Genomic DNA, 26,292 nt, shown 5'->3' on the forward strand with positions numbered 1-26,292 from the left:
GGCCTATAGGACTTGGAGGCCGGGCATCTTCTGCGGGGCGTGACCTGTCCATGCTGGGCGGGGCCTTCGTCCCTGAGGCGGGGCCTGGGCGTCCTTGCACAGCTCCGGTTGTTGCAGACCGAAGGGCGGGCTAGGGTCTGAGGAAGACAGCTGGACGCATCCGAGGTAAGTTCCCATCGGGTGAGAGTGGTTTTGCTAAGACTGTATGAGCCTGTTACCGTGTTCTTCAGAATGTGTGAAAAGCACGGATGACCCGCCTCCCCGCGTCCCGAAAAGGGGCTTCGGGCACCGCAGCAAAAACTAGGAAGAGATCAGAAAGCAAATGCTTTGAGTTCATTGTATTAAGTAGCCTCCGTGCTTAGTAGTGTGTTTCAGATAATACATGTCTAAGGGTAAAATACTTCCATGAACCATACTCGAGATCTGTGGACTTTATTGAAGTTACTTTTCAGTTTAACGAAATTTAAAAATTAAACAAATGCAGAAGCCAGGCGTTATAGCCTGAGGCAGGAGGAACTCAGTGAGTTAGAGATCAGCCCAGACTACATAGTGAAGACCCTCTGTTTAAAAAAAAAAAAAAAAAAAACCTAAAGCGGAAACAAGTGTTTTAAGTGTGGAGGGCTTGGACCAATGAGTATACTGGAAGAGAACATTTATGAGAGGAAACTATTGTGGGTTTGTCTCTTCTTATCCTCGTACTTTGCACTTGTATTGTCTTTTATTGTGTTCATAGTTTTATTTCTCCAAAAATGAACAGTGAACACCACATTGAGGCACTGTTACTACAGCTAAGGGATTGTATTTATGATACTTTCAGCACCGGATTTGGTGAGAGGGATAGAGCTAGGCAAGGTAAAGATTATGCTTTATTCTGTGTACAGAAGAGCACTTCTCTCTGAGGGCAACTTTTAGTACCACAGTTTCTGAGGAGAGAAAACAGGGGAAAGAGCAATTCTCTTGCTTTTCTGTATCCACAATAATCCCATACTTCCTGCTGACCTTTCAGAATTCTGGGCTTTGCCCCCTGACATCAGGACCTGGAAAAAGCCTTTTGTTAGTAAATACTTGCTGTGAACTGCATTTTTGTTCCCAGAGTTAATGGGGGTGTCCTTAATCCTAAGCACAGAATCTAAATCATATAACAAAAGGATATTTTCTTAAATTGCTGCTTTTGTGATGTGTTTGCTGTTTCACAAATAAAATCATTACATTCCAGTCATATGGTCACCAGTGGCTTAAAGGGCAGGTCGGAATTCTGGAAAATTTTTTTAGATTTGTTTTACTTTATGTGAACGAATGTCTTACCTGTATGCCTGTATACACAAGCATACATGCCTGCTGGACTGTTGGAACTGGAGTTACAGACCACCATAAGGTACCATGTGGTTTCTGAGAATTGTACCTTGGTCCTTTGCCAAGAACAACAAGTGCTCTGAACCACTGAACCATCTCTCTAGCCCCCAGAACTATGGTGTTATATTGCCCTTAATATTGGAAGGGCAGCTGGGAGGCTGCGTGTGCCTTTAATCTCAGAACTCAGGAGGCAGAGCCTGGCGGATCTCTGTGAGTTCAAGGCTAGCCTGGCCTACAGAATGAGATCCAGGACAGGCACCAAAACTACATGGAGAAACCCTGTCTCGAAACACCAAAAAAAAAAGGGGGTGGGGGCAGGCATCTCCTTACATAGTCTAACTGCAATTGCAGGTACATGAAGTTCCTACCCCCTCACTTTCCTTCTTGTTCATGTTCTTATGCAAACGGGAGCAGGGATGTAGCTCAGTGGCATAGTGCTTGTGTGGAATATGTATGAACCCCTAAGTTCAATCTTCAGAACCTTGCCAAAAGCTATGAGAAAGTTATTTGAAAATACAAACTTATGGTATAGCAATAATATATTGAACCCATGTGTCTATTTTTTGTTCTCCCTCCTGAAGCCCTACCAAATGTCAGGACACAGTAAGCAGAGGGCTGCTGGTAAAGGATGTGACAGGTTCTACAAGCTGAGTTCTGATCTCGCCATGGGCCGGCCAATGGATGACTAGAGGCAGTGCAGAATCCCGAGCCCTCCTCTCCTAAACGCACCAGTCCCAGAAGTGGGAGTCGGAGCGAAACTAGGAAACTAGGGCGTTGGATGGTTCAGAAAAGGCTAAAATCACAGGCTCCTTTTGTCAACTTACAGACGGGCTTCTCCTCTTTGTTCCTTCTGTAGCCTTGTAGGGCAGAGTGCAGATTATTCTCTCTCTCTCTCTCTCTCTTTTTTTTTTTTTTTTTTTTTTTTTTTTTTTGGTTTTTCGAGACAGGGTTTCTCTGTGTAGCTTTGCGCCTTTCCTGGAACTCGCTTTGGAGACCAGGCTGGCCTCGAACTCACAGAGATCTGCCTGGCTCTGCCTCCCGAGTGCTGGGATTAAAGGCGTGCGCTACCACCGCCCGGCTCAGATTCTCTGAGACATCTTTCCTGATATATAACAAGGAAGCGTTTTTAGTCCTAGACTCACTGAAATGTAATTTTTGGTATGACTTATTGGATGCTGAAAATTGGGTTTTGTTGTTGTTTGGTTGGTTTTGGTTTTTTGTTTGTTTTGATACAGGGTCTCACTGTCACCTTGACTGGCCTGGAATTCACTATTTAACCAGGCTGGCCTTGAACTCACAGAGAGCCTCTTGCCTCTGCCTCCCCAGTGCTGGGATTAGAAGCATATAGCATCATGCCTGTCTTGTTTGTTTTTGAGACAAGGCCCTGCTATGTAGCCTTGGCTGGCCTGGAACCCACGATATAGACCAAGCTGGCCTGGAATTTGCAACAACCCTCTTGCCTCTGTCTTCCAAGTTTGGGTGCATGTGGCAACACTCCTGGCTTTGATCTTGATATATTTTTAAAAAGCTATTGCCAAAGGTAAAAGGGTTTTGTATAGTTCATCAATAGAATCACAGGTCCTGAATGACATCATTGCAGATACTTTTTCCATTTAGGCTCTGGAGACACCAGCCTCTGAGACAAAAATTATCTACAAACTATGGATGGTACAACTTCACCTGATGTGAAAGAGCACCCTGATACTGAAGTGCAGAAGAATCGAGTACTAACTCTGGAAGAATGGCAAGACAAGTGGGTGACCCATCACATCGGATTTCACCAGGAACAAGGGCATCAGTAAGACATGTTTGGTCTCTGACAGAGAAATGCTTTATCGGAAATTGGCTGGGGCGAGGGGGCAGTGTGTGCCTCAGTTGGTAGAGATCTCTCTTAGCATGCAGGACACTCTTGGTTTGATCCGCAGCACTGAACAAAATGAGGTGTGGTGGTGTATGCCTGTCATAGCATTTGAGAAATGGGAGCAGGAGGATCAGAAGTGGAAGCTTCATAAGGGAGTTTGAGGCCAGAGCTTGGCTCCATGAGACTTTGTCTCCAGAAGAAAAGAAGAAAAAAAGGGAAAAAGAAAGAAGCTGGCTTTGAGAGTAATATACAAATACATTTTGGGGTTTATTTTCAGATACACATTATAGTTGTCTCATATTATGTAGCCTTTCAGAAATCAGAAAGCATCTATAGCATATCATACTTTAATTTCTCTCATTATATAATGATATGACTTACAGACGATGACATCTTAGAGTTATGAAATGCATCTTCATTTTAAAAAAAATCACCCAAACTTTTGTCATGGTGCCTATACATGCAGCAAATGCTGAAGCAACTTGTAAGCTTATGTCTCCACATGTTCTAAGTGAAGGTGAGGGCCAACAAACTGGTTCAGCAGAAGAAGGCATTTGGCACCAACCCTAACAGCCTACATTCCGCCTCTAAGCCCCACAGGATGGAAAGTGAGAACTGACTCTTGGAAGTTGTCCTCTGACCTCCAGAGATGTGTCATGACACAGATGTGTACACATATATACACACACACAACATAATTTAATTAAAATTAAAGAAGAGTTAAGCTCATTGAGAGGCTAGTCTGTGAAGTACTGAAAATGTACAGGTCCAGAGAACCCCTTCTTAATATCACTTTCATAACAACAAAAATAAGAGTATAAATGTGGTGATTAGTAATAGGTTTTCTGTATCACAATTACAGTAAGCCAGATCAAGCCGAATTGGAAAAGTAAAAGAACAGATTTATTTGAGCAAAGAAAGTCCTGGGTGAGTTTTCCAGTCCCAGATATTGAGGCAGAAGTCACACACTGGAACTAAAGCAGGGGGATTATATATGTTGTAGGCAAGGGGTGATGACTTGTCACCACAAGCTGGGTTTATGCCCAAGTATGGTCAAAAGCTGACCACTTTAGGTGGGGATTTGGGCCGCTGGCAACTTCGGGGGAGGAGCTGCTGTAACACCAAAAATTAGGAACTGGGCTCTTTGGTGCCTTCCCTTTGATGGAGATTCTCTGAGAGGGTGAGGTTTGGAGGGACAGGAATGGGGCTTTCGGGATCAAGCAGGAGTGAGCTGGAGGTTCCAACCGAACAATTAGGACAGACTTTTCCAAATTTATCACTCAGGGAAATAAGTTATTTCCCAATCATGAAAACTCAGGTTGTTAGTCATATTTGATACTAAATAGCTATGTAATGAAGCAAGTTCCTTAAGCTTCCCTGTTTCTTTAAGTGTAAACTGGAGGTTGTAATAAGTAACATTACCTCCTTGTTACATTGTTGGGAACACTGAGATAATACATGAGAAGTTCTTAGTTTCGTTAATTCTACTCTCCCCTCTGCATTGGCCTAGTTAAAGCAAGCATTGTTGTGACTTTGTTTTTCTCCCCAGGCTATTAAAGAAGCATTTGGATACATTTCTTAAAGGCCAGCATGGACTGAGAGTGTTTTTCCCACTCTGTGGAAAAGCGGTTGAGATGAAATGGTAAGCATCAACTGGTTTTTGTGGAGTAATACTGGGGTGAATATTTAACAGGTTATGTGTAGGTTAAAAAAACAGAAAGAAAGAAAGAAAAAACCATTCTCTGCTGGGGATGTCTTTCTGTATGCTGTGACTATGTTGCTCCGACTGATTGATAAATAAAACACTGATTGGCGAGTAGCCAGGCAGGAAGTATAGTATAGATGGGATAAACAGAGAGGAGAATGCCGAGAAGGGAAGGCTGAGTCAGGAGACGCTGCTAGCCGCCCTGAGAAGAAAGATGTAAAGTACCGGTAAGCCACAAACCACATGGCAACTTACAGAGTAATAGAAATGGGTTAATTTAAGATATAAGAACTAGATAGCAAGAAGCCTGCCACAGCCATACAGTCTATAAGTAATATATCTCTGTGTGTTTACTTGGGTCTGAGCAGTTGCAGCCCAAGCGGGACTGGAGAAAATACAGCTACAATTCTCAGGGTCAAGTGTCTCGGGACACACCCATAACAGTAATGCTTGGGCGGTGGCAGCAAGAGGATCAGGAATTCAAGGCCAGCCTTGGCTACATGCAAGCTTAAGGGCTGCTGGGCTAGGTGAGACTCTGTCTCAAAACGCCAATCAAACAAACATACAAAGATCAATAACAAAATCCCATTCTCAAATACAAGAGTGTCTTTATTTTTAGGAGACTCTGTGATAGTTTAAAATTAGAGATACTATTTCCAAACAAGAATGCCCACTGAGTCAGGCCTGACCTCGTCTTTCTGCACTTTGTTTCAAAGGCCAAAAAAAAAAAATGTGGGGGTTGCGGGGAGAGCACCTGAGGATTTAGCAAAGTTAGTAGAGCACTTGCCTAGCATGTACAAGGCCCTGGGTTCAGTCCCCAGCATTGCTTAAAACTAGGATGGTGGTACACACCTGTGATCTTGGCAATTAGGCAGTGAATTAATTTGGAACGAAGAGCCTCCTTTTTCATATCTCCTGGATCTTTGTATGCTGTGGGATGTTCTGTATGTCCTGTGGGAGCCCTTCTTGGGTTCCTCGTGGCTTTACCCAGCAGGTCCGCATAGAGGATGATTAGGACCACGGGCCTGAGTGCAGGTGTCTGAGATGATCTGCACTTGGCTGTGCTGGGGGATGGTCTGTATGTCAAATTGCTCTGATTGGTCAATAAATAAAACCTGATTGGCCGTGGCAAGGCAGGAAGTATAGGCGGGACTAACAGAGAGGACATATAAAAGATCAGGAAGGCAGAAGGAGACACTGCCAGCTGCCCGCCAGGACAAGCAGCATGTGAAAATGCCAATAAGCCACAAGCCACGTGGCAAGGTATAGATTTATAGAAATGGACTAATTTAAGATATAAGAACAGTTAGCAAGAAGCCTGCCACGGCCATACAGTTTGTAAGCAATATAAGTCTCTGTGTTTACTTGGTTGGGTCTGAGCGCCTGTGGTACTGGCTGGAGACAAAGATTTGTCCTGACTGTGGGCAAGGCAGGAAAACTCTAGCTACATTTGTATGTGATTTAATGTCTATATGTAGCTTAGAAATTTCAGTAACTATGGATATTTGAAATGGAAGACAACAGAAAAACACAAACTGTAACACAAGCTTTTAGCAGGGCAGTGTCTATAGTCCAGAGTTCAGTTCAACCCTCCCTTCCTCCCAGGAGCAAACAGAGGTTTTTGTTGTTGTGAGTCACTGTTATAAAACCAGTGAGCTGTCCTCTATGAAAAGAACTAATTAACAAGCCACCTTTACTTCAGGGTTACCCTGAGTCACAACCCTAGAAACTACTTTTTACACAGAACACTGTGTAATGCACAGCCACAAACACACCCTCCAAGATGTGTATTTGCTGAAAAACTTAAGTGTTGAGGACTTCTTTCTACCACTAAGATGGAAAGAACAAGAGATTGGGGGAAAAGGGTAGTGAAGACAAAATAGACTTACTTTCAAATGCTCCACCTCCCCCCATGTAAATACCAGTGATCTACCCACAAAACATATGCATTTGGATTTTATTCTCCAATAGTGAGAGTAAAATTTTTGCAGCCCACAGTGTCTCAACTTGTAGCTAAGAGCATATATTAAATGGCTGTTACAGGAGTAGCCAGAAAGCTCTGTGGTTAAGAGTACCTGCCACTCTTTCAGAGGACTCCCATTCAATTCCCAGTACCCACATCAGGTGTCTCCCAACCACCTCTAACACCCTCTTCCAGCCTCTGTGAACACACACACAGCGTACATACAGAGACATACACATACGCATAAATAAAAAATTGACAACATTTTTAAATGGTTATTATAACCTGATATTCAAGTGTGGACATGAAATTAAGAATTATATTTCTTATTAGGCCCAAGTTTTAATGGGTTCTTGTCAAACCAGAAGAAACTAATTTTTGCAAACTACCTATGAGAAAACAACTCCATAAACAGAAATGGTAATTCTGTGGCTGGAGCAGAGATTTTAGGCAACATTAATGAAACTGTATAGCTAGCTAGCTAGATGTTTATTGGATATTTTGGGGGTCTCAATCCATTTGTAACAAAAAAATTTCAAGGTTTGGGGATGTAATTCAGTAGGAGAGTCCTTGCCTAGCATCCACAGGCTCAGGCTTCATTTCCCAAAACTGCAAAATAATAATAAAATTGGAATAAAAATACAGAATCAAGCTACTGTAATTATATGTAAGTTATCATCTTAGAGAAATTTTCACTCACATAACTGACCTGTGTATGTACAAACATTGAATAGGAGCAGATAAACTAACTAGGAACAGGGGCCACAAAGCATTAAAATGAGAGACTAACATTATGTTAGGGTCTCACTTTTGCCCTATTTGTATCCAGGCAACGTTGCATGTGTTGACTGGGAAATAAGAATATAGCAGCCAATTCGAATAACCTTTGCTTATATTCTGTAACTTCAAAAACATGTACAAAGAGTGAGAACAACAGTCTCTATATGCTAGATTACAATTTCCCTGGGAAGTACAAAAGACAAGGTATTAGTATGTTTCATTTTAGAACTATAAATAGTCCATGCTCTGCCCACGTTGGGAGCATGCACTCTTGTGTAGATAATAGGCACAGTCCATCTTGTTCTTGTTTTGAAATGTGCCTTCCATTCTCAGTTAATGTATGAAAGAATGGTTGGAACATCATGTGACACTCACCTCTGGTCACCCGTGATTTCCTCTGAAGAAGACATCAGCTGAAAGGCAAACTCGGCTACGATGAGTTAAGCTGCGTATGAACAGACTACATCCACATGTATTCTGTTCAAACAGTGCCCTGCTACTCAGTTTACCCCCGGCCCAGCCTTTCCCCTCCACACTTGGTATTAGAAGCTCCCATTCAGTTTCCCTCATCCCGTCATATCACAGCAATACACACAGAGCATTTCCCAACACCCACCTTTTGAAACCGATTCCATCAGATGGTAGTGCCTCATTGTACTATTTATCCAACTGTGACACTGACATGCTTTGTGTGTGTGTGAGTGTGAGTGTGTGATATATATGTGTACTTATACGTTCAGATACACGTGTGCTATCCAAAGTCCACGTCTTCCGTTATTGATCTCCAGCTTATTTTTAAAGACAGGATCTCTCACTGAACCTGGAGTCTGCTGACAGGCCCCAGGGATCCTCTCGGCACTGGCGTTGCAGGTCTGGGCTGCCGTGCCTGGCTTTCTCTGTGGGTGCTGGGGATCTGAACTCAGGTCCTCATGCTTGAATAGCAGGCACTTTACCCACTGAGCCCTTGCCTCACTCCTAATTTTTGGTTTTGTTGTGTTTTTTAAAGATTTATTTGACCTATATGTTGGTTGGTGTGTGCACATGAGTGCTGTTGCCCTTGGAGGTCAGAAAAGGGCATCAGATTCCCTGGAGCTGGAGTTACAGACAGTTGTGAGTCACTTGGTTCTGGTGCAGGGAGCTGAACTCGGATCTTCTTTAAGTGCAGCAAGTGCTCTTAACCCCTGGGCTATTTCTCCAGCCCCCATTGTGGGTCTTTGAGACAGAGTCTCCTGTAGCTCAAGGTAGTGTCAAACTCATTGTATGGCTGTGAGACTTTGAAACTCTGATCCTCCTGCCTCCACTTCCCAAGTGCTGGGACTACAAGCCTGTGCCTCCATGCTCAGCTCACAAAGGTTTTCATATTGTTTCCTAAGCCTCACTTTCCCATCAGCCTTGTGAATTTTTTGCATACTGTAGTAACACTTAGCTATGCTTGTACTATATTACAGCAGAACTGACTAGTTTTTATGTAATTTGATGTAAACATATTTCTGTCTCAATATTTGTGCACCTGCTACTGTTTGCCTTCTAAGACTTCTGGCACTGTTTAAGATCCTCAAAATTTGAAATCTGTAACTATAGAGCTTGTTAACTATTTGCATATGGTAATGAGATTAATTTTTCCAATCATGTTTATTGTTAATAAATGTAAACTATAGGATTATTACCAAAAATGCACAAAATACCTCAAGTTTGAACTCTAATATAGCAACTACTAGCTACATGTGGCAATTTTTTAAAATTCATTTAATTATATTTTTTTCAATTTTGATAGTTTTTGTTTGGTTTGGGTTTTTTTTGTTTTTGTTTTGTTTTGTTTTGTTTTTGTTTTTGTTTTTTTTTTTTTTTTTTTGAGACAGGGTTTTTCTGTGTAACCTCAGCTGTCCTGGAACTTGCTTTGTAGACCAGGCTGGTCTTGAGCTCATAGAGATCCACCTGCCTCTGCCTCCCAAATGCTGAGATTAAAGGCATGCGCCACCGCCGCCGCCACCACCGCCACCGCCACCCATTTTTTAAATTTTGAAACAGAGTCTTGCTGAATAGTCTAGCATGGTCCCAAATCCAAGATCTTTATCCTCCTCAGTACTAGAATTGGCGATATGACATCATGCCAGACTTGGTTACTGAGTGTAGTCCCAGCCAGAGGGACTATCTGTTTATTATGGTTTTTATTCTGTGGTGTATGTGAAGTAAAGTTGAAGTGCAACTGTGTTTCTCTGCAGGTTTGCAGACCAGGGCCACACTGTAGTTGGTGTAGAAATCAGTGAAATTGGGATTCGGGAATTTTTTGCAGAACAGAATCTTTCGTACACAGAGGAACCACTCAGTGAAATTGCTGGTGCCAAGGTATTTAAGGTTTGTATCGATTGTGGTGACTAGTTATTTCCATGCCTCACCAAAAATGGCTTTTTCCCACAAGTACTTAAGATGTTAAACCAGTGTCAAATGGCTGCTCTTTACCAGATCACCTACGTGTTATCCACTGTGATCAGCCAGGGCTTCAGATCACCTACGTGTTATACACTGTGATGAGCCGGGGCTTCAGATCACCCATGTGTTATACACTGTGATGAGCCGGGGCTTCAGATCACCTACGTGTTATACACTGTGATGAGCCGGGGCTTCAGATCACCCATGTGTTATACACTGTGATGAGCCGGGGCTTCAGATCACCTATGTGTTATACACCGTGATGAGCCGGGGCTTCAGCATATAGATGGCAGCTCAGCCCTCGGAAGGTGGAGGCAGGAGGATCATGAATTCAAGACTTGCTGGGGGACGTCTTTCTGTACGCTGTGAATATATGCTATTCCCATTGGTTAATAAATAAGCTGCTTTGGCCTATGGCAAGGCAGCTTAGAGACAGGCAGGAAACCCAAGGAGAGAGACAGGAGAGAGAAAGGCGGAGTGGGGGAGATGCAGGACTGCCATCCTAGGAGCAACATGTAATGGGATGCAAGTAAAGCCACGGAACATGTGGTGATAGATAAGTAGTTATGCGTTGAGTTAAACTATAAGAACTAGCTAGCAAGAGGCCTACTATAGGCCATACAGTTGATAATTAATATTAAGCCTCTGAATGATTATTTTATAAGCAGCTGAGGGACCATGGGGCCGGGTGAGATGGAGGAACTCGGGACCATGGGGCCAGGTGGGACCTGAGAAAACTTATGGCTACAAAGGCTAGTCTAGGTTACATAGTGAGATTTTTCTCTCAAAACAAAAGATAATAGATAGACAAATATTAGCGATCAGTGATAGAATTAGAGCTAACCATATAGATGATAGTTCGGTACATAGATGATGAATAATAGCTGAGTCGATATTAGGAATAGATATATAGATGTAGAATGTATATGTGCGTATATCATGGTGCATATGTAGAGGTTAGAGTGCAGCTTGTGGGAGTCAGTTCTCTCCTTCCATCCTGTAGGGCCCAGGGATTAAACCCGGTTGTCAGGCCTGGCGGCAACCTTCCCCTCTGAGCCATCTGGCCGGCCCCATCCAGGTTTTAAAAGAAAACATAAGTTACAGTTAAACTCCAATAAAGTTACTGTGTTTAATGTGTGTTCCCTCTATCTCCTTGGCTTTGTCTGAGCCCTGTTTCCTTCCTTGACCATTTAAAAATTACCTAGCTAAGTGTAAAAATGTTTCCATTGTTTTATTACAGAGCTCTTCGGGGAACATTTCATTGTACTGCTGTAACCTGTTTGATCTTCCCAGGTAGGACTGGGTGCTCTATCTGCACCATTATGTGAGTGTGTGAGTGAGTGTGAATGAGTGGGTGGGTGAGTGTGAGTGTGACTGAGTGATCCCTTCCACCACTGTGTATGTATGTGTGAGAGAGTGAATGAGTGTGTGTATGTAAATGTGAATGTGTGAGTATGTAAGAGTGAAGTTGTGTGTATGTGTGAAAGTGTGAGTGGGACATGGGAGTATATGTGTAAATGTGTGCGAGTGCATATGTGTGTGAATGTTAGTGTGTGTTTATCTATGTGACTGAGTGCTCTATCTGTACCATTTTGTATGTGAGTGTGTGTGAGTGTATGTGACTGAATGTGTGAGAGTGTGAGTATATGTTTGAATGTGTACATGCTATGGCACATGGGTGGCAGTCAGGGGACAACCTTAGATGCCAGTCCTTGCCTACCACCCTGTTTGAGACAGGGTTTCATGGCCACCGTGTACTCCAGAGTCGCTGGCCTTTACACTTATTGGATCCTCCTGCCTCCGTCTCCCATCTCACCATAAGAGCGCTGCTATTGCAAACATGTCTTGCTTTTACATGAGCTCAGGCTATCTGAACACACGCCCTTGTGCTTCTGTGGTAAGTGCTTTACCCATCCACGTGTTCATTTATAAAGGGATGGTGGCACACGCCTTAACACGGTGCTTGAAACAGGCAAATCTCTGTTTTGATAGCAAGTTCCCGGTCTAGATAGCAAGTTCCAGGCCAGCCAGGGCTATATGATGAGATGCTACCTAAAAAAAGAAAAAAAAAGTGGTGCTCAGTCCAGCAAGATGGCTCAGAGAATAAAAGTGCCTGCCATGCAAGTCTGATGACCTAAGGTCAGTTCCCAAAGCCCATGGTAGAAGGAAGAACTAACTCCTGAGTGTTGTCCTCTGACCTTCATGTGCATACCTTAGTAGGCATGCGCTTGCACACACATACTCACCACACATAATAACATGAGTAATAATAGTAACAATGAAGATGGGTCTTGTTAGGCAGTGCTGGGGTGGGATGGGGAATCTGTTCACTCCTGTCCACCTCTGCAGCAACAAGAATTATTGTCCTACAACTGTTCTTACCAAAGCCCCATCTTTCCACTTCATGGGGTGTGGGAGTCTGTTTTCAGGTTCCTGGTGGCTTTTCCCAGCAGGTCCGCATAGAGGATGATCAGGACCACGGGTCTGAGTGCAGGTGTCTGAGATGGTCTGCACTTGGCTGTGCTGGGGGGAGGTCTTTTGCTCCACCCCTTGGTGTCTCTATAAATACCCTGAGGCAGAGATAGTCAGGGCCTGTTGGAATAGGTTCCAGGCCCTCTCAAGGCTATCCTGTATTTTCTATCTGTTTATCTCCACAATCTAAATCCTTCTATCTAATATTTCCTGCTGCTCTCACTCAAGAAAACTCTGGGGAGCTGTGGGGTTGGTGGGAAAACGCCCCACAATGGGGATAGCTCTCAAACTTTCCAAATCATTATTATGATCCAGAACAGCTAAAGGCAGGAGAGGAAGACTGTGTCGTCCCCCTGGCACCTGAGCCTGTAACCAGGAGGCAGTATGGTACCTGACAGAGCCTGATGCCTGAGCCAGGGGCAGGGAACAGAGCTGTCACTCACTGCCTGTTGTGGGATATCCATACACTGTGTGAAGATGTATTGCTGTGATTGGTGTAATAAAAAGCTGGATGGCCAATAGCTAGGCAGGAGGTATAGGTAGGACTTCCAGGCAGAGAGAGAACTCTGGGAAGAAGAAAGGCAGAATCACCAGCAAGACACAGAGAAGAAGCAGGAAGTGATAGATGGAAGAGAGGTAACACCATGTGGGAGAATGTAGATTGATATAAATGGGTTAATTTAAGTTATAAGAGCTAGTTGAGACAAGCCTAAGCTAAAAGTCAAGCTTTCATAATAAATAATAAGTATCTATATCATTATTTGTGAGCTGTCGGTGGATGAGAAAGCTTGGTACAGCTGTCCTCTGTCCTTTCTCTTTTTCCCAAGTCACAGCAAAACAAGGAGACTGCTGTGGGAGTTAGGGAGTGGACAGTCCCCACTCGGGGTCAGTACACCCCTCTAAAGTCTCTAAAGAAAAGCCAACATGAGATCCTGATACACTGATGATGGGTGAGGTCCCAACATGTCCCCTGGGGAACACCAGACATCTTGTTTGAGATTTGACCTTTTTCAGACAAAATGTAACAACTTTTCCCCTTTCTTTTGAGCAGAGTGGATATTGGCAAGTTTGACAGGATTTGGGATAGAGGATCATTAGTGGCTATCAATCCAGGTGACCATGATCGGTAAGTTGGTTTATGAAAAGTTTTTGCACCACAATAAACTTCTCCATCGATGCAGCAATCCAAATCAGACCAAATTAGAAAAAGCCCTGGCTTAATGGTGATTCTCCACCCCCCACCCCCCCAGAGAGGAGACAGGGACAAGAGACTGAAAAACCAAGTGTCAATTTTCGGGGGGGGGGCAGTTTAAATACCCTGTGGGAGTGGTCTTGAGCACCTCTGGGAGGAGCTGTGTTTGGAGGGACTTTCTGAGGTGCAGGGTCTGGGCAGAGAGGTGGGCTTCCACCAGCAGTTTCTTCACTTGTTTTGGTTTTCTTTGTGTTTACCTGCATGTGTGATACCAATGGTTCTGTCACTTCGCAAGCTCTGCTGCCCTGTGCTGTGGTTCTCTAAGCCTCAGTTTTCTCCTCCGCAACCTGAGACTATTTCTGCTAGCACCATCACCATGGCTAACACCTGTTGGACTCTTGTCCTGTGCCAGGCATTGTTTGGAATATTCAGTGTGTGTTAACACATTTAACTAGCCTGACAGCCCTATGACATAGATGCTGTCTTGATTTCAATTTGCACATGAGAAATTTAAGTTCAAAGAGATATGTCCCAACTTAGGCAGCTAGTACCTGACAGTTAAGATTCTAACCTGCTGAGTTTGCTTAGATCTCCACATCACATGACCTTGAAGAGTTGCTGTAGGAATTCAAAGAAGAGAAATATGGTGATCATATTTATACCTAGCTTTAGTAGAAAGCAAAATTAAGAAAGCATGCAAGGGAAATGCAATCCTGTGTAATTTTCCTGTGTAAATAATGCCACATATGCGTCTTCTTGGATTTGACAGGTTAGATATTGAATTACTCATTAAATAGAGGCAGGCTCTTAACACATGGCCAAAAAGTTCAAGCTCTGAGTCAGGGACACATATTTTTTTTAATTAAAAAAAATCAATTGCATTATATGTAAGGCTATTGCCAAACCTAATCTTTGAAAATTAGAACATCCACACCAGAAATATACATATTTTCTTTCTTTCTCTGATAATTTCTCTCTCTCTCTCTCCTCTCCTCTCATTTTCCTACCTACATCCCACCCCACTCTGCTTCCTCATCTGGGCTTTTCTCTGCAATGCTTGCCCCTGAATGTTCACTGTATTCTGTTCCTTGTATTCAGCTTTCTAATAACTGTTTATTACATTCCCATTAGATTCTCAGATGTAAGAGGTCACATACAATGGCAGGAAGCACCGCCTCCTTTGGGTCCTATAGCCCAAGGTCATGGGTGGAGCAAATTCCACTACATTTCCCCTTTTTGTCTAAATAAGAAGGTTTTAAACTTAATGCAAACTGTATACAATAAGAATGATTATTAAATATTGTCCAGGAAAAACAAAGGGTAATAACATAAACAAAAATGGAACTACAACCAACAAGAACAACATCAAACAAGAAAGACATGCTAAATGTCCAGATTGTAGATAAATGGCAAATTACCAAGATTATTTTGATAGCTGTCCTATCCTGAAGTTTCTAACTTTAATATCTAAAATGTTCTTAGCTAAGATATGAGAGGCTTATAACTGTAACTGTCTAGTCTTCAACTCCATCAAAGACCTGAGAAGGAACATAATAATACCTGAGAAAACAGAAAATGCAAGCAAGCAAATTCCAAAATTCTTGTGAGAATAGACAAAGGCAGCTGGCAGCCTGGACAGTCACCTAAAGTTTCTCAGCATCATTGGGGCATTCAATTTGGCTACAGGCCTAGAATACCTGACAGATAATTTTCAGAAGCAGGAATTTTTTTATAAGAACAGATACTACACTTGGTCTTAGCCAAAAGGCCGAGAAGCGATAGAAGCAGGAATTTTATTTTATTTTTTTTTAAGCTTATTTATTTATTATGTATACAGTATTCTGCATGCATGTGTCCCTGCACTCCACAAGAGGGCACCAGGTCCTACTATAGATGGTTGTGAACCACCATGTGGTTGCTGGGAATTGAACTCAGGACCTCTGGAAGAGCAGTCAGTGCTCTTAACCACTGAGCCATCTCTCCAGCCCCCAGAAGCAGGAATTTTAAAAGACCATTTTACCCTGTCTTAGCAAGGTTCAGTAGTCACTTCTCCTTGTGTCCTGCTCATCCAGAAAGGACAGCAGCATTCATACTGTCAACAGTTGAGGCAAGGGCAGTTCTTTGCCCAGCAGGCCATTTTGTGCCAAGAAGAAGATAAACTTTTAAACAGAAATGTCTTAGAAGCCCAACATTCTCTCGGGATCAGATCGGGGTCAGGTGCTGGGGAAGTGGGCATGACCTTTGCCATGACAGTTCTGTTACCCAGCTCTTCCAAATATTCACATCACATTTCTAGTGCATTCTCTGCATTTGTCCGTCATCAGCTCAAAGCATCACTTGAAACTCCGCGTCTTTATAACACACTGTATTTGTGGACCACATTCAGTTCTGCAAAATGCTTAAGTCAGTAGCTGTTTCCTGAACCGCCTCCAGGATGTTCTTCTGTTTCTTTGGCCTTAGTCCCTTCATGGATTTTGGTTTGCTCTATGAAAGTCCACAGGATGGTAGGGAGAGAGCAGGATATTGAGTTCAAACCACAGGGAAAACAGGTCCATTGGGCTCAGCTGTTCCCTCAGTATTGGACTTGATCCACATTTAGCACAGGTAACATCTCTGTAATTATTGTGACTAAATGAAGAAAATTAAGCTGTACATTAACAAGTGTACTGTTTCCTGCATCAGCTCCTCTGTCCTTAGCTGTGAAGGCCACCCTAGTGGACTCTGACCCTCTTTGTTCATGGCTAACAAGGCAAGTGACACCCAAGGGGAGGCTTACTTAGAGAATCAAGCTCTAGCTTGGCCAGAGAGTCTAGATCCTCCCTAGGTCGCCCCCCCCCTTCTTCCCCCCACCCTCCTCTCGGGGTGTGTGTGGTCACAGGGGAAGCACACTCAGGAGCATGTTGGATATTGTTATCAGAATTAATTAATTCTGATTTATTTGTGTGTATGCGCATGCACATGTGTGTATGTATGTGCACACACGGTGGATGACCCTCGCCGAGGTCAGAAGAGGGCATTGGATGCCCAGGAGCTGAAGTTGCAGGTGGTTGTGATCCAAACAGTGTGCCTGCCAGGAACCAGGCTTCGGTCCTCCACAAAAGCAGTTTGTGCTCTCTCGGAGCCGTCTCTCCGGCCCACTTTCTGGATGGCTTTTTTGAAATTGATTGAGAGTCCACATTCCAAGAGGATTGATGGCTGTCAGTTCCAAGAGACATGGCCGAGCCACTCTGATGGGTCACCACCCTAGGGACAAATTTCTTCTTACACCTCTTAAGAGCAAGAGTCTCACCAGCTGTGGTGGCTCACATCTGTAATCCCAGCCTTGAGAGGTTCAGGCAGGAAGATTGCTGTCAATCTGATGCCGGCCTAAGCCACACGGTGCGTTCCTGACCAGCCTACGCCATAGATTTGACTACCTTGGGGGTGGGGGTGTCAGAAAGTTAAAAAGTGAAGGATTCTGCTCAAAAGATTGTTTCCTTTCTTTCTTTTTTTTATTTAATTTTTTTTTTTTTTTTTTTTTTTTTTAAGATAGGGTCTCAAGATGAAACCAAGGCTATCCTCAAACTCATATGTAGCCCAGGCTGGAATTTGTGGTGCTCCTGCCTCTGTTTCCCAGCTGCTAAGATTGTGGGTGTGCATCACCACCCTTGGCATGCTTCTGCCATTTCTCTTCTCACACATCTGACTCACTGATGACACTCAGCCTCCTCAGCTCCAAGCATCACTCAGCACCTTTCCCCATGGCCACCACGGCTGACTTCCTCAGTGTGCCGCTCACTCTTTGTGGCACCCACTAACAGACCATCCACAGTACTGGTGGCCAGTGCTGTATTTATAGAACTTGGATTACCTGCACACTAGTCTCACACTGTGGCTCCATCAAACCAGATGAAAGGGATTCTGTTTGCCCCTCCTCACATGTATGCCTCTAGAGATGTCCTAGTCATGTGGGATATTTGTTAACTGTCAGCAGCTGAGCCCAACAGCAGACTTACTGAGTCACTCTGTGGGCAGAGCTCAAGCATCTTTCCTCCCAACGTGTTCCTTGGTGCTTTTGATACCCAGTCTGCCCTGGGAGCCCCTGCTCCCGAGCACACAGGAAGCATCTGGACAAGGACAACAGGTCCATCAGGACCATATCAGCCTCTGTATGTCCTGTGGCGTCTTCATGTCTGACCTATCCTGGGAGAAGGCTTCAACTTGATCCTTCTCTTTACCATTTCCCAGCTTTGATGGAGAGCTAGAGGACATAATTTGTTCCATATATTTCTTGCTTTTAAATAAGAACCCCTGGAGGCTGGAGAGGTAGCTGAGGAGTTAGGAGCACATACTGTTCTTCCAAAAGACCTAAGTTCACTTCCCAGCACCATGTCAGGAGGCTCACAATTGCCTATAACTCCAACTCCAGGGGGATCAGAGCCTCTGGCCTCCCTGGACACCAGCACTCACATGCGTATACACCCCTCCCCCAAAACACAGACACACAATTAGATATAACTAAAATAATAAATCTTCAATAGAAGAACCCCTGTATAGTTGCATATATGTAGTGGTACACAGACACACACACACACACACACACACACATCAAAAACAAAAACAAAAAACCCTGCCTAGCATGCACAAAGCTCATGTTCCCACCCTCAGCATGTCATAAACTTATGTGGTATTACCTGCCTATAATCCCAGCATTTAGGAAGTGGATTAGAAATTCAAGGTCAACCTAGCCATAGTGAATTTGAGGCCAACCTGGGGCACAAGAACCAGGTCATCTTAGTTGCTATGAAGAGACACCATGAGCAAGGCAGCTTATAAAAGAAAGCATTTAATTGGGGGCTTGCTTACAGTTTCAGAGACTTAGTCTATGACCATCATGGTGGAGACATGGCCGCAGGTAGACAGGCCTGGCACTGGAGCAGTAGCTGAGGGCTCACATCCTGATCTGCAGAAGACGGAGAGGAAGAGGGAGAGGAGAGAGACTGGGCCTATCTGTGCCTGGCATGGACTTTTGAAACCACAGAGCCCACCCCCAGTGGCACACCTCCTCCAACAAGGCCACACCTCCTAATGCTTCCCAAACAATTCCACCAACTGGGCACCAGTATTCAAATCTGTGAGCGCGTGGGGGCCGTTCTTATTCAAACCACCACACAGGTTTGTATGTTTATTAGGAGAATTTCACTACAGATAGTAATGTATAGTAAATGCTGGCTTCCTTCATTACCTCTTGCCCCCTCCAGCCTCTGTCTAGAGAAATGAAACATAATTTTTGTGCTCTTTCTAGCTATGCAGATATTATACTGTCCCTACTGAGAAAAGGGTTTCAGTACTTCGTGGCTGTCCTTTCTTATGATCCAACAAAATATGCAGGTAACACTTGTTTTGTTTGCCTAATTTCATGATTTAATTCTATGTACGTGTAAGGATTTTTTTTTCCCTGTCTTCTCTCATAGGATGTACACTGCTTGTGTGCACGGAGACAATTCTGGGCTAACGAGAACAGGAAACCTTTGTGCTCTTCCGCACTGTCCATGTTTTCTTATATTCCTTTCCTGTTTTGTTCACCAGTCATAGTTCAAACTGTGGAAGGGGGAAATGGACGATCCTAATGTAAAGAGATATCTCAAGAGCCCTAGAGTGGAAGAAAGAAATGTGGGTGCCCTGCCCTGGGCATGGGGTGACCATGCTGCCCCTGAGTTGGAGCTGCATGAAGCTAATGTTGATACACCCTCAGATACCTCTCAGACAGGTGGGGAAGAGGCAGGAGGAGCTGTGGGGCTCTAGGGAAATCTCTCAATTAGTGTTTTTTGTTTTGTTTTGTTTTTAAAACATGGTCTTACTTTAAAGCTCAGCCTGGTCTGGAACTTACTATATAGCCTAGGCTAGCTTTAAACTCAAGAAGATCTCTGTGCTTCAGTCTCCCAAGTGCCTGGACTGTAGACCTGAGCCCCCACACCTAGCTAATCTTATATGTTATCTATTGTATGCTACTACATTCTCTCTGATTTTTTTTTTTTTTGTGTGTGTGTGTATAACATTTGGCGTCCAAGAGGATCAAACCCGGGGCATTATGGGTGATAGGCAAGCCCTCTCTCACTGAGCTTCATCCCTGGCCTATTTTCAATCTCTGAAAAGGTTGTTTCATCTGACTCATTGCAGGCAGGGTTTTCCTGTCCCACAGCCACTTTCAAATAATTACTCAGAGGCTTAATATTAATTACAAATGCTCGGCCAATAGCTCAGGCTTATTACTGACTAGCTCTAACATTTGAAGTTAACCCATATTCCTTCTTACGCTCTACCACATGGCAGCATCTTGATTAGCATGGCACATTCCATCTGCGTCTGGCTGGAGACTCCAGACTCTACCCTTTGTCCTCCCAGCAATCTCAGTCTGGCTCTCCTGCCTAACCTTATTCTGTCCAGCTATTGGCCAGTCAGCTTCTTTATTAAACCAATCGCAGCGACATATCTTCACACAACATAAAGGAATATTCCACAGCAGCTCATTTTGTTGCACTGGGAGGAAGCTTTTACAGCACTGAGGATGGACCCCAGGGCCTTCCAGATGCCAGGCAAGTGCTGTCCCACTGAGCCACCTCCCAGCCTTGGACACTGGAGCTTAGTGTTTACCTTGGACAAGCTTGTATTTTCATGAAGGAGTTAAAATCAAGTATTCAGACTTCTAATGAGTAAGATCCCTGGTGGTTTTCTTGTTCAGGGAGGAGGATGTTGTTTGGTCGGCCGGCTGGTTTGGAGGCAATGTCTCATGATGAAGCCCACACTGGCCTCACACTCAGTGTCCTTCTCCCTCCACCCCTGAGTGCTGAAACTGCACCTGGTTCCCTGGGGTGGGTTGGTGGTTTTTGAGAGGGGTGGTTTTATGTAGCCCAGGCTGGCCTCGAACTCTTGATCCTGCCCTCTTGACTTCCTAAGCATTAGGATTACAGGTACGAACTAGCATGTCTGGCGCTGTTTGATTTTTAATTGAGCTTTAAAAAAAAAACAACAGTGCCCTATCTTATTAATACTGATGTATGGTAGTCTTTTGTTGTTCTGTTTGAAAGCCTTGGGTCTAAAAAACTCATTAGAAGATGAGACTTGGTATCTGTAGTTATGTCTGCGCAGTCAGCAGGAAAGAGAAGTTAATGGAGGCAGAAGTGAGCTCTGCTCATCTCATTTAAGACCTGCTCATGAGCAGGAGGCCCAGGGAAGGCACCACGGGAAGCCACACAGCTGCTCTGTCTGCAGTGGGGACAGCACTGCTTTAAAGGACAAGGGGAAGATGCTGCCAGTCCCTGTCCCACCACAGAGTGGGAAGAATGTAGTGACAAGGAGTGTGATGAGCAAAAACCAGCACCCTGGAAGGCGAAGGACACCAAAGGAACCTGTCAGTGGGCTGCACTCTGACCCTGGACATGAGCTAAACAAAAGCCAGGTCATGGGGAGCAGGGATGCAGCTGAGCTGGTAGAGTGCTTGCCTAGCATGCAGGAAGTCTCTGGGTTGATCCCCAGCACTTTGAAAACCAGATATGGCAGTGCATGCCTCTAATCTCAGTACTCAGGACATAGAGGCAGGGGGTCAGAAGTTCAAGGTCATTTGTGGCTACATAGTGAGTTTGAGGCCTGCCTGAACTACATAAGACCCTATCTTTGAAACACACACACACACACACACACACACACACACACACACACACACACACAAAACCCACATGCACACAACAAAACTAGAAAGGCATGCTATACTATATCCTCACCTCTCTGGATTCCTCAGTAGTTTATAGAATAAGTATCCATAATATCACTGAAAGTAAACTGAGAGTTGAACCCCGAGAATTTGTTTGAGAATTCGAGTTGAAAGATAAACTATTCTTCACCATACTTCTCTTTTCTTAGGCCCACCATTTTATGTTCCAGATGCTGAACTTGAAAGGTTATTTGGTGAGTTAACATTCCTTTTTAATACTCATACCTTTGTGTGTGTGTGTGTGTGTGTGTGTGTGTGTGTGTGTGTGTGTGTGTGTGTGTGATGTGGAGGTCACAGGACAACTTGCAGAAAGTCAGTTCTTTCCTTCTACTGTGTGGATTTGGGGGACTGACTCAGGTTGTCAAGCAGACTGCAGGCACCCTACCATGGGTTAGAAGTTATGCGCTCTCTCTCTGTGTGTTTGAAACATATACATATGTGTGTGTGTGTGTGTGTGTGTGTGTGTGTGTGTGTGTGGAGAGAGAGAGAGAGAGAGAGAGAGAGAGAGAGAGAGAGAGAGAGAGAGAGAGAGAGAGAGAGAGAGTTTTGAGACAGGGCTTCTCTGTAGTTCTGGCTGTCCTGGAACTCGCTCTGTAGCCCAGGCTGGCCTCAAACTCACAGAGATTTGCCTGTGCCTTCCGAGTGCTGGATTAAAGGTGTGGTGCTCTTTATATTTTTTTAAAGATTTATTTTTATTATTTTAATTATGTATATGTGTATATGTGTCTGTATGGGTATCTGCACATGTCTATAGATGCCAGAGGCATCAGAGCCCCAGGAATTGGAGGTATAGGCAGTTGTGAGCAACACTTGGGTCTTCTGCAAGAGAGATAAGCATGTTATCTGCTGAGCCATCTCCCTGCCCAGTTATGCTCTTTTTAAAAAAAGCCAGTAAATCACGCATGGTGGACACAATTGTAATCCCAGATCTCAGGAAGCTGAATCAAGAGGAAAGAAAGTTCCAGGCTAGCCTGAGTCTGTACCAAAGATAAAAGCCTGTATGAGAATAAAATTAAATAGAAATAAACAAAGAAAGTAAATAGTTAACTCTTCATTTGTTAGTGAACAATTAGTCCATGCAATTAAAGTGTACAAAATGTAAAAAGTAGAGACTATGTTATGAAAGACTTTTTTATCCTAGAAAAAGGACTAGTTTCCACAATGTGCCTTTTTATCTGTGTGCTTTATAATAAAGACACTACCTGTAGTCCTAGCATTTGGGAGGCTGGTGCTGGAGGATCAGAAGTTCAAGGCCATCCTTAGCTACATGATGGCTTCAAGGCCAGCTTAGTTTCCATGAGACTCAAGTCTCAGAAGACAGGAGTGGAGGGCTGGGAAGATAATACAGCCTGTGACGTGCCTGCCATGCAAGTGTGAAGACCTGCCTTTGGATCCCAGCACCACATCAAAGCCAGACGGGGTCGCTCATAACTGAGCCTGGCAGCTGCAGTGGAGGGTACAGGCAGATTCCAGAGCTTGCTGGCCAGTGAGGAGCTCTGGGACCACTGAGAGATCCTGTCTCAAAAGATAAAGTAGAGAGTGATACAGAAGATACCAATATCAGCCCCTGGCACTCTTGTGAGACACACACACACACACACACACACACACACACACACACACACACACACACACACACACACACACAAGATTTTTAGCCACAAAATCCTCAAGAGCGTTTCTAGAGGCATCCCAGATGTCCTTCACAATGTTTTAACTTGTTACCTTTCTTACTTCAGGTACAAAATGCAGCATTAGTTGCCTTGAAGAAGTTGATGCTTTTGAAGAACGACATAAAACCTGGGGAATTGACTACATGTTTGAAAAATTGTATCTCCTTACAGAAAAGTAAAAAAACAGCTGATGATGATGGTGCAGGCCTTTAATCAGCACTTGGGAGGCAGGGACAGGTGGATCTCTGTGAGTTCAAGGTCAGCCTGGTCTACATACTGAGTTTTCAGGAAACTCTGTCTTGGAAAAACAAAACAAAACAAAAGCAGTCAATCCCTGCATGAATTTTTGAAAAATTAAAAATTATGTTAAGGCTTGAAAATATAAGCACTTTGATTTTTTTCTTATTCAATATACAGATCTTTGTGCATGACTTTTTAAATGAAATCACACACTAAAATGTTTTAAGTCAATCCTTTGAAGAATGTATAATTGGTAGCAAAATATTAAATACTGTGTGTCTTTTTAATAGTCAGCATGTATTTCTTCTATAACTAAAAACAAAAATACAGTGTTTATTACTTTAAACAATAAATAAAAATATATTATACATGAAAATTACAATCACTGAGGAAATGTAAGATTTTAACAGGATTTGGGATAGTCTAAATTATTTTATTAAAAATTAACTTCACTATAAATCCTAATCTGCTTAGATCTTGGGACCTCATCTTCACATGTTTCTCCCCTTGTATAATTTTATACTTAACAGAATCAAGAAATTGAAAAAAAATTTTTTTAACTAACCTATATGGGAAAAGTTTTTTCCCCAAACTGTAAGAATAAAACCTCTAAAAACCACTTTTTCTGAGTTTGGCAACTTTTGTTTCTTTTAATTTAATCTTACTTATATGAGTGGCTTGAGGCTGCTCATTGTGAAAACTCAGGTTCAGAATTTGTCAGTTTTTACTAACCATCACATTTTGTTAAATCAGATGTCAGTCTTCATCTCCATACCTCCCAGCGTCTAAGTGGTTTACATTTTTAACTCATGTTAATACAGTAAGGTGTGTTTCTAAAGATAGGTTACTATATACACACACACACACACACACACATATATATAGTAATGAGAATATTTGCTTGCACTAAAGTAATGGTTGTTACTGGGAATACCATTAATATTGGTGAAAGTCGTGTATACTCTTCATAGAGATTATCTTTTAAAAATTAAACTTGGGGGCTGGAGAAATGGCTCATAGGTTAAGAGCACTGGCTGCTCTTCCAGAGGTCCTGAGTTCAATTCCCAGCACCCACATGGTGGCTCACAGCCATCTGTAATGAGATCTGGTGCCCTCTTGCCTGCAGAGACATATGCAGGCAGAACATTGTATGCATAATAAATAAATCTTTAAAAAAAAATTAAACTTGGGACTGGAGAGAAGGCTTAGTGGTTAAGAGCACTTACTGTTCTTCCAGAGGATGGGGTTGGGTTCCCAGCATTCATATGGCGGTTCACTGCTGTCTATTACTATCTCCAGGAGATACAACACTCTCGTCTGGCCATGGTGGGCATCAGGCATGCACGTAGTGCAATATATACATGTAGTCAAAATACTCAACACATAAAAATATAGATTTTAAATACTAACCTTTGTGTAAACCTCATTAATGCTCAGTGTTGATCTCACATCCTCCAACAGCATTGAGGATGCTGTCCTTGGATATTTTCTGCCATTGACCTATTCACATATCCTGATCAGACTTGCTTCTCTGAAACCTGCCTCAGTCTACAGAGTGACCTTTGTAGCCAGTTGAACGAACAATGTTGGACCATTGAGCTGGGCCAATCCAATTCTCTTTAGAGATTTTTTTTTTTAAGCTCAGAGCTGGAAAGACAAGTTAGGTGCTCAGAGGGCAAAACTAAAGGGTAGAGCCAGGATCTCTCTAGTCGCCACGGCCCACCCCAGAGCTGAGAAGTGGAGACACAAACAGTAGAGAGGCCACGGGTGTTCCAGTCTCCCACTTTACCCTTCCAGAAGCCCCGCTGCCCAGCCTAAGGAAGAACGTCTCGTGTTGTACGATAGACTCCTGTGCTCATGCAGGAGCTAGAGTTCGTTTCCATAACTCAAACCCACAGTCTTAAATGACACAAATGAGATGCTTTATGTGGTCAATCTTTTATGTAAAATATGTCCTCACTGGGGGCGTTCTGAATTTAAAACCCTGAGATCGACACTCCATATACACTATGTGACAGGGGTTGAATTATTCTTGGGGTTTTCCAAAAATGCCTTTTATCTAATTTTGTAGTTTAAACAATAGACTGGCTGAGTCTCTGTGCCCTGCATGGTGGTTTGTGAACTGCCCGCTCTGCACGCATGAATACACAAACAGGGACTTCACAGGTACAAATGGGAGGAGACAAGAAAAGTATGTCCTGGTCAGTCTGTGTGGTTGAGCGAGCCAAGAACACACAAAGGAATATAACCAAAGCTTCCACTGGCTGCCTGGTGACTAGTTCTGGAAAGGATTCGTGGTCAGGACTACAGAAGGCCTGGAAAACATTCATTCATGAGAGCTCCCAAATGCTGGGGAACTCACGGTTGAATGGAAACGCGGCCCACAGAGACATTAGCTTGCCCACTCACTGCAATAGTACAGTCTTGGTTGTTGTTTTATTTCCTAAAGGAAGTGATTTCCAGTGTGTTTTTACGCATGCATGTTACGGTTTGGATGTGAACTGTCCCTCACAGTCTGAGCACTTGCTCTCCAGCTGGTGCCACTGTTTTGGGAGGCTCTGGAACCTTTAAGAGGTGGGGCTAGTTGAAAGAAGTAAGTCACTAGGGGCAGGTTTTGATGGTTTATAGCCAGGCCTGGTTCTGGCCCAAGTTCTCTGTTTCCTTTTTGTGCCAATGAACAGTCAGATGCAGGACATTCCAGCTGCCTCCATCCAAGCCCTCACCATGTCTTCCCCATCATAACGGACTGTAGTCGCTCAAACCACGACCCAAACAGACCCTCCCTTTCTTCCTTAAGTTGTTTGTGTCTAGTATTTGGTCACAGCAATAAGAAAAGTAACTAGGGCATGTATGTTTGTTTATGTGTGTATGTG

At 43.5% G+C, this 26,292-nt stretch overlaps 1 protein-coding gene and 1 pseudogene across 3 annotated transcripts; one reads left to right on the plus strand and one right to left on the minus strand.

Moving 5' to 3' along the window:
* On the plus strand, positions 1–23,419 carry Tpmt (thiopurine S-methyltransferase). 3 transcript variants are annotated; one of them, XM_028867680.2, is made up of 9 exons: positions 6–165; positions 2,954–3,151; positions 4,764–4,856; positions 9,885–10,017; positions 11,333–11,385; positions 13,616–13,690; positions 19,041–19,126; positions 21,656–21,700; positions 23,246–23,419. In XM_028867680.2, the coding sequence occupies exons 2-9, from the start codon at positions 3,015–3,017 to the stop codon at positions 23,356–23,358; spliced, it is 735 nt and encodes a 244-aa protein (XP_028723513.1). In that variant the 5' UTR covers positions 6–165; positions 2,954–3,014; the 3' UTR covers positions 23,359–23,419. The 3 variants fall into 3 exon arrangements, with proteins under 3 accessions (XP_028723514.1, XP_028723513.1, XP_028723512.1); XM_028867679.2 differs by having other exon boundaries at positions 7–165; positions 2,971–3,151; XM_028867681.2 differs by lacking the exons at positions 21,656–21,700; positions 23,246–23,419 and adding an exon at positions 19,210–19,551 and having other exon boundaries at positions 1–165; positions 2,971–3,151.
* On the minus strand, positions 15,432–15,536 carry LOC114692132 (annotated as a pseudogene).
* Positions 23,420–26,292: the final 2,873 nt, after the last annotated feature.

The sequence above is a fragment of the Peromyscus leucopus genome, chromosome 5 (assembly GCF_004664715.2).
Source record: "Peromyscus leucopus breed LL Stock chromosome 5, UCI_PerLeu_2.1, whole genome shotgun sequence".
NCBI classification, from domain to species: Eukaryota; Metazoa; Chordata; class Mammalia; order Rodentia; family Cricetidae; genus Peromyscus; species Peromyscus leucopus.

Excerpts from the sequence above, each read along its gene's own strand:
- Tpmt (XM_028867680.2), top strand. The coding sequence starts at position 3,015 with ATGGATGGTACAACTTCACCTGATGTGAAAGAGCACCCTGATACTGAA. Across the intron at positions 10,018-11,332 it reads CTGGTGCCAAGGTATTTAAG|AGCTCTTCGGGGAACATTTC; the intron begins GTTTGTATCGAT and ends GTTTTATTACAG. Across the intron at positions 11,386-13,615 it reads AACCTGTTTGATCTTCCCAG|AGTGGATATTGGCAAGTTTG; the intron begins GTAGGACTGGGT and ends TCTTTTGAGCAG.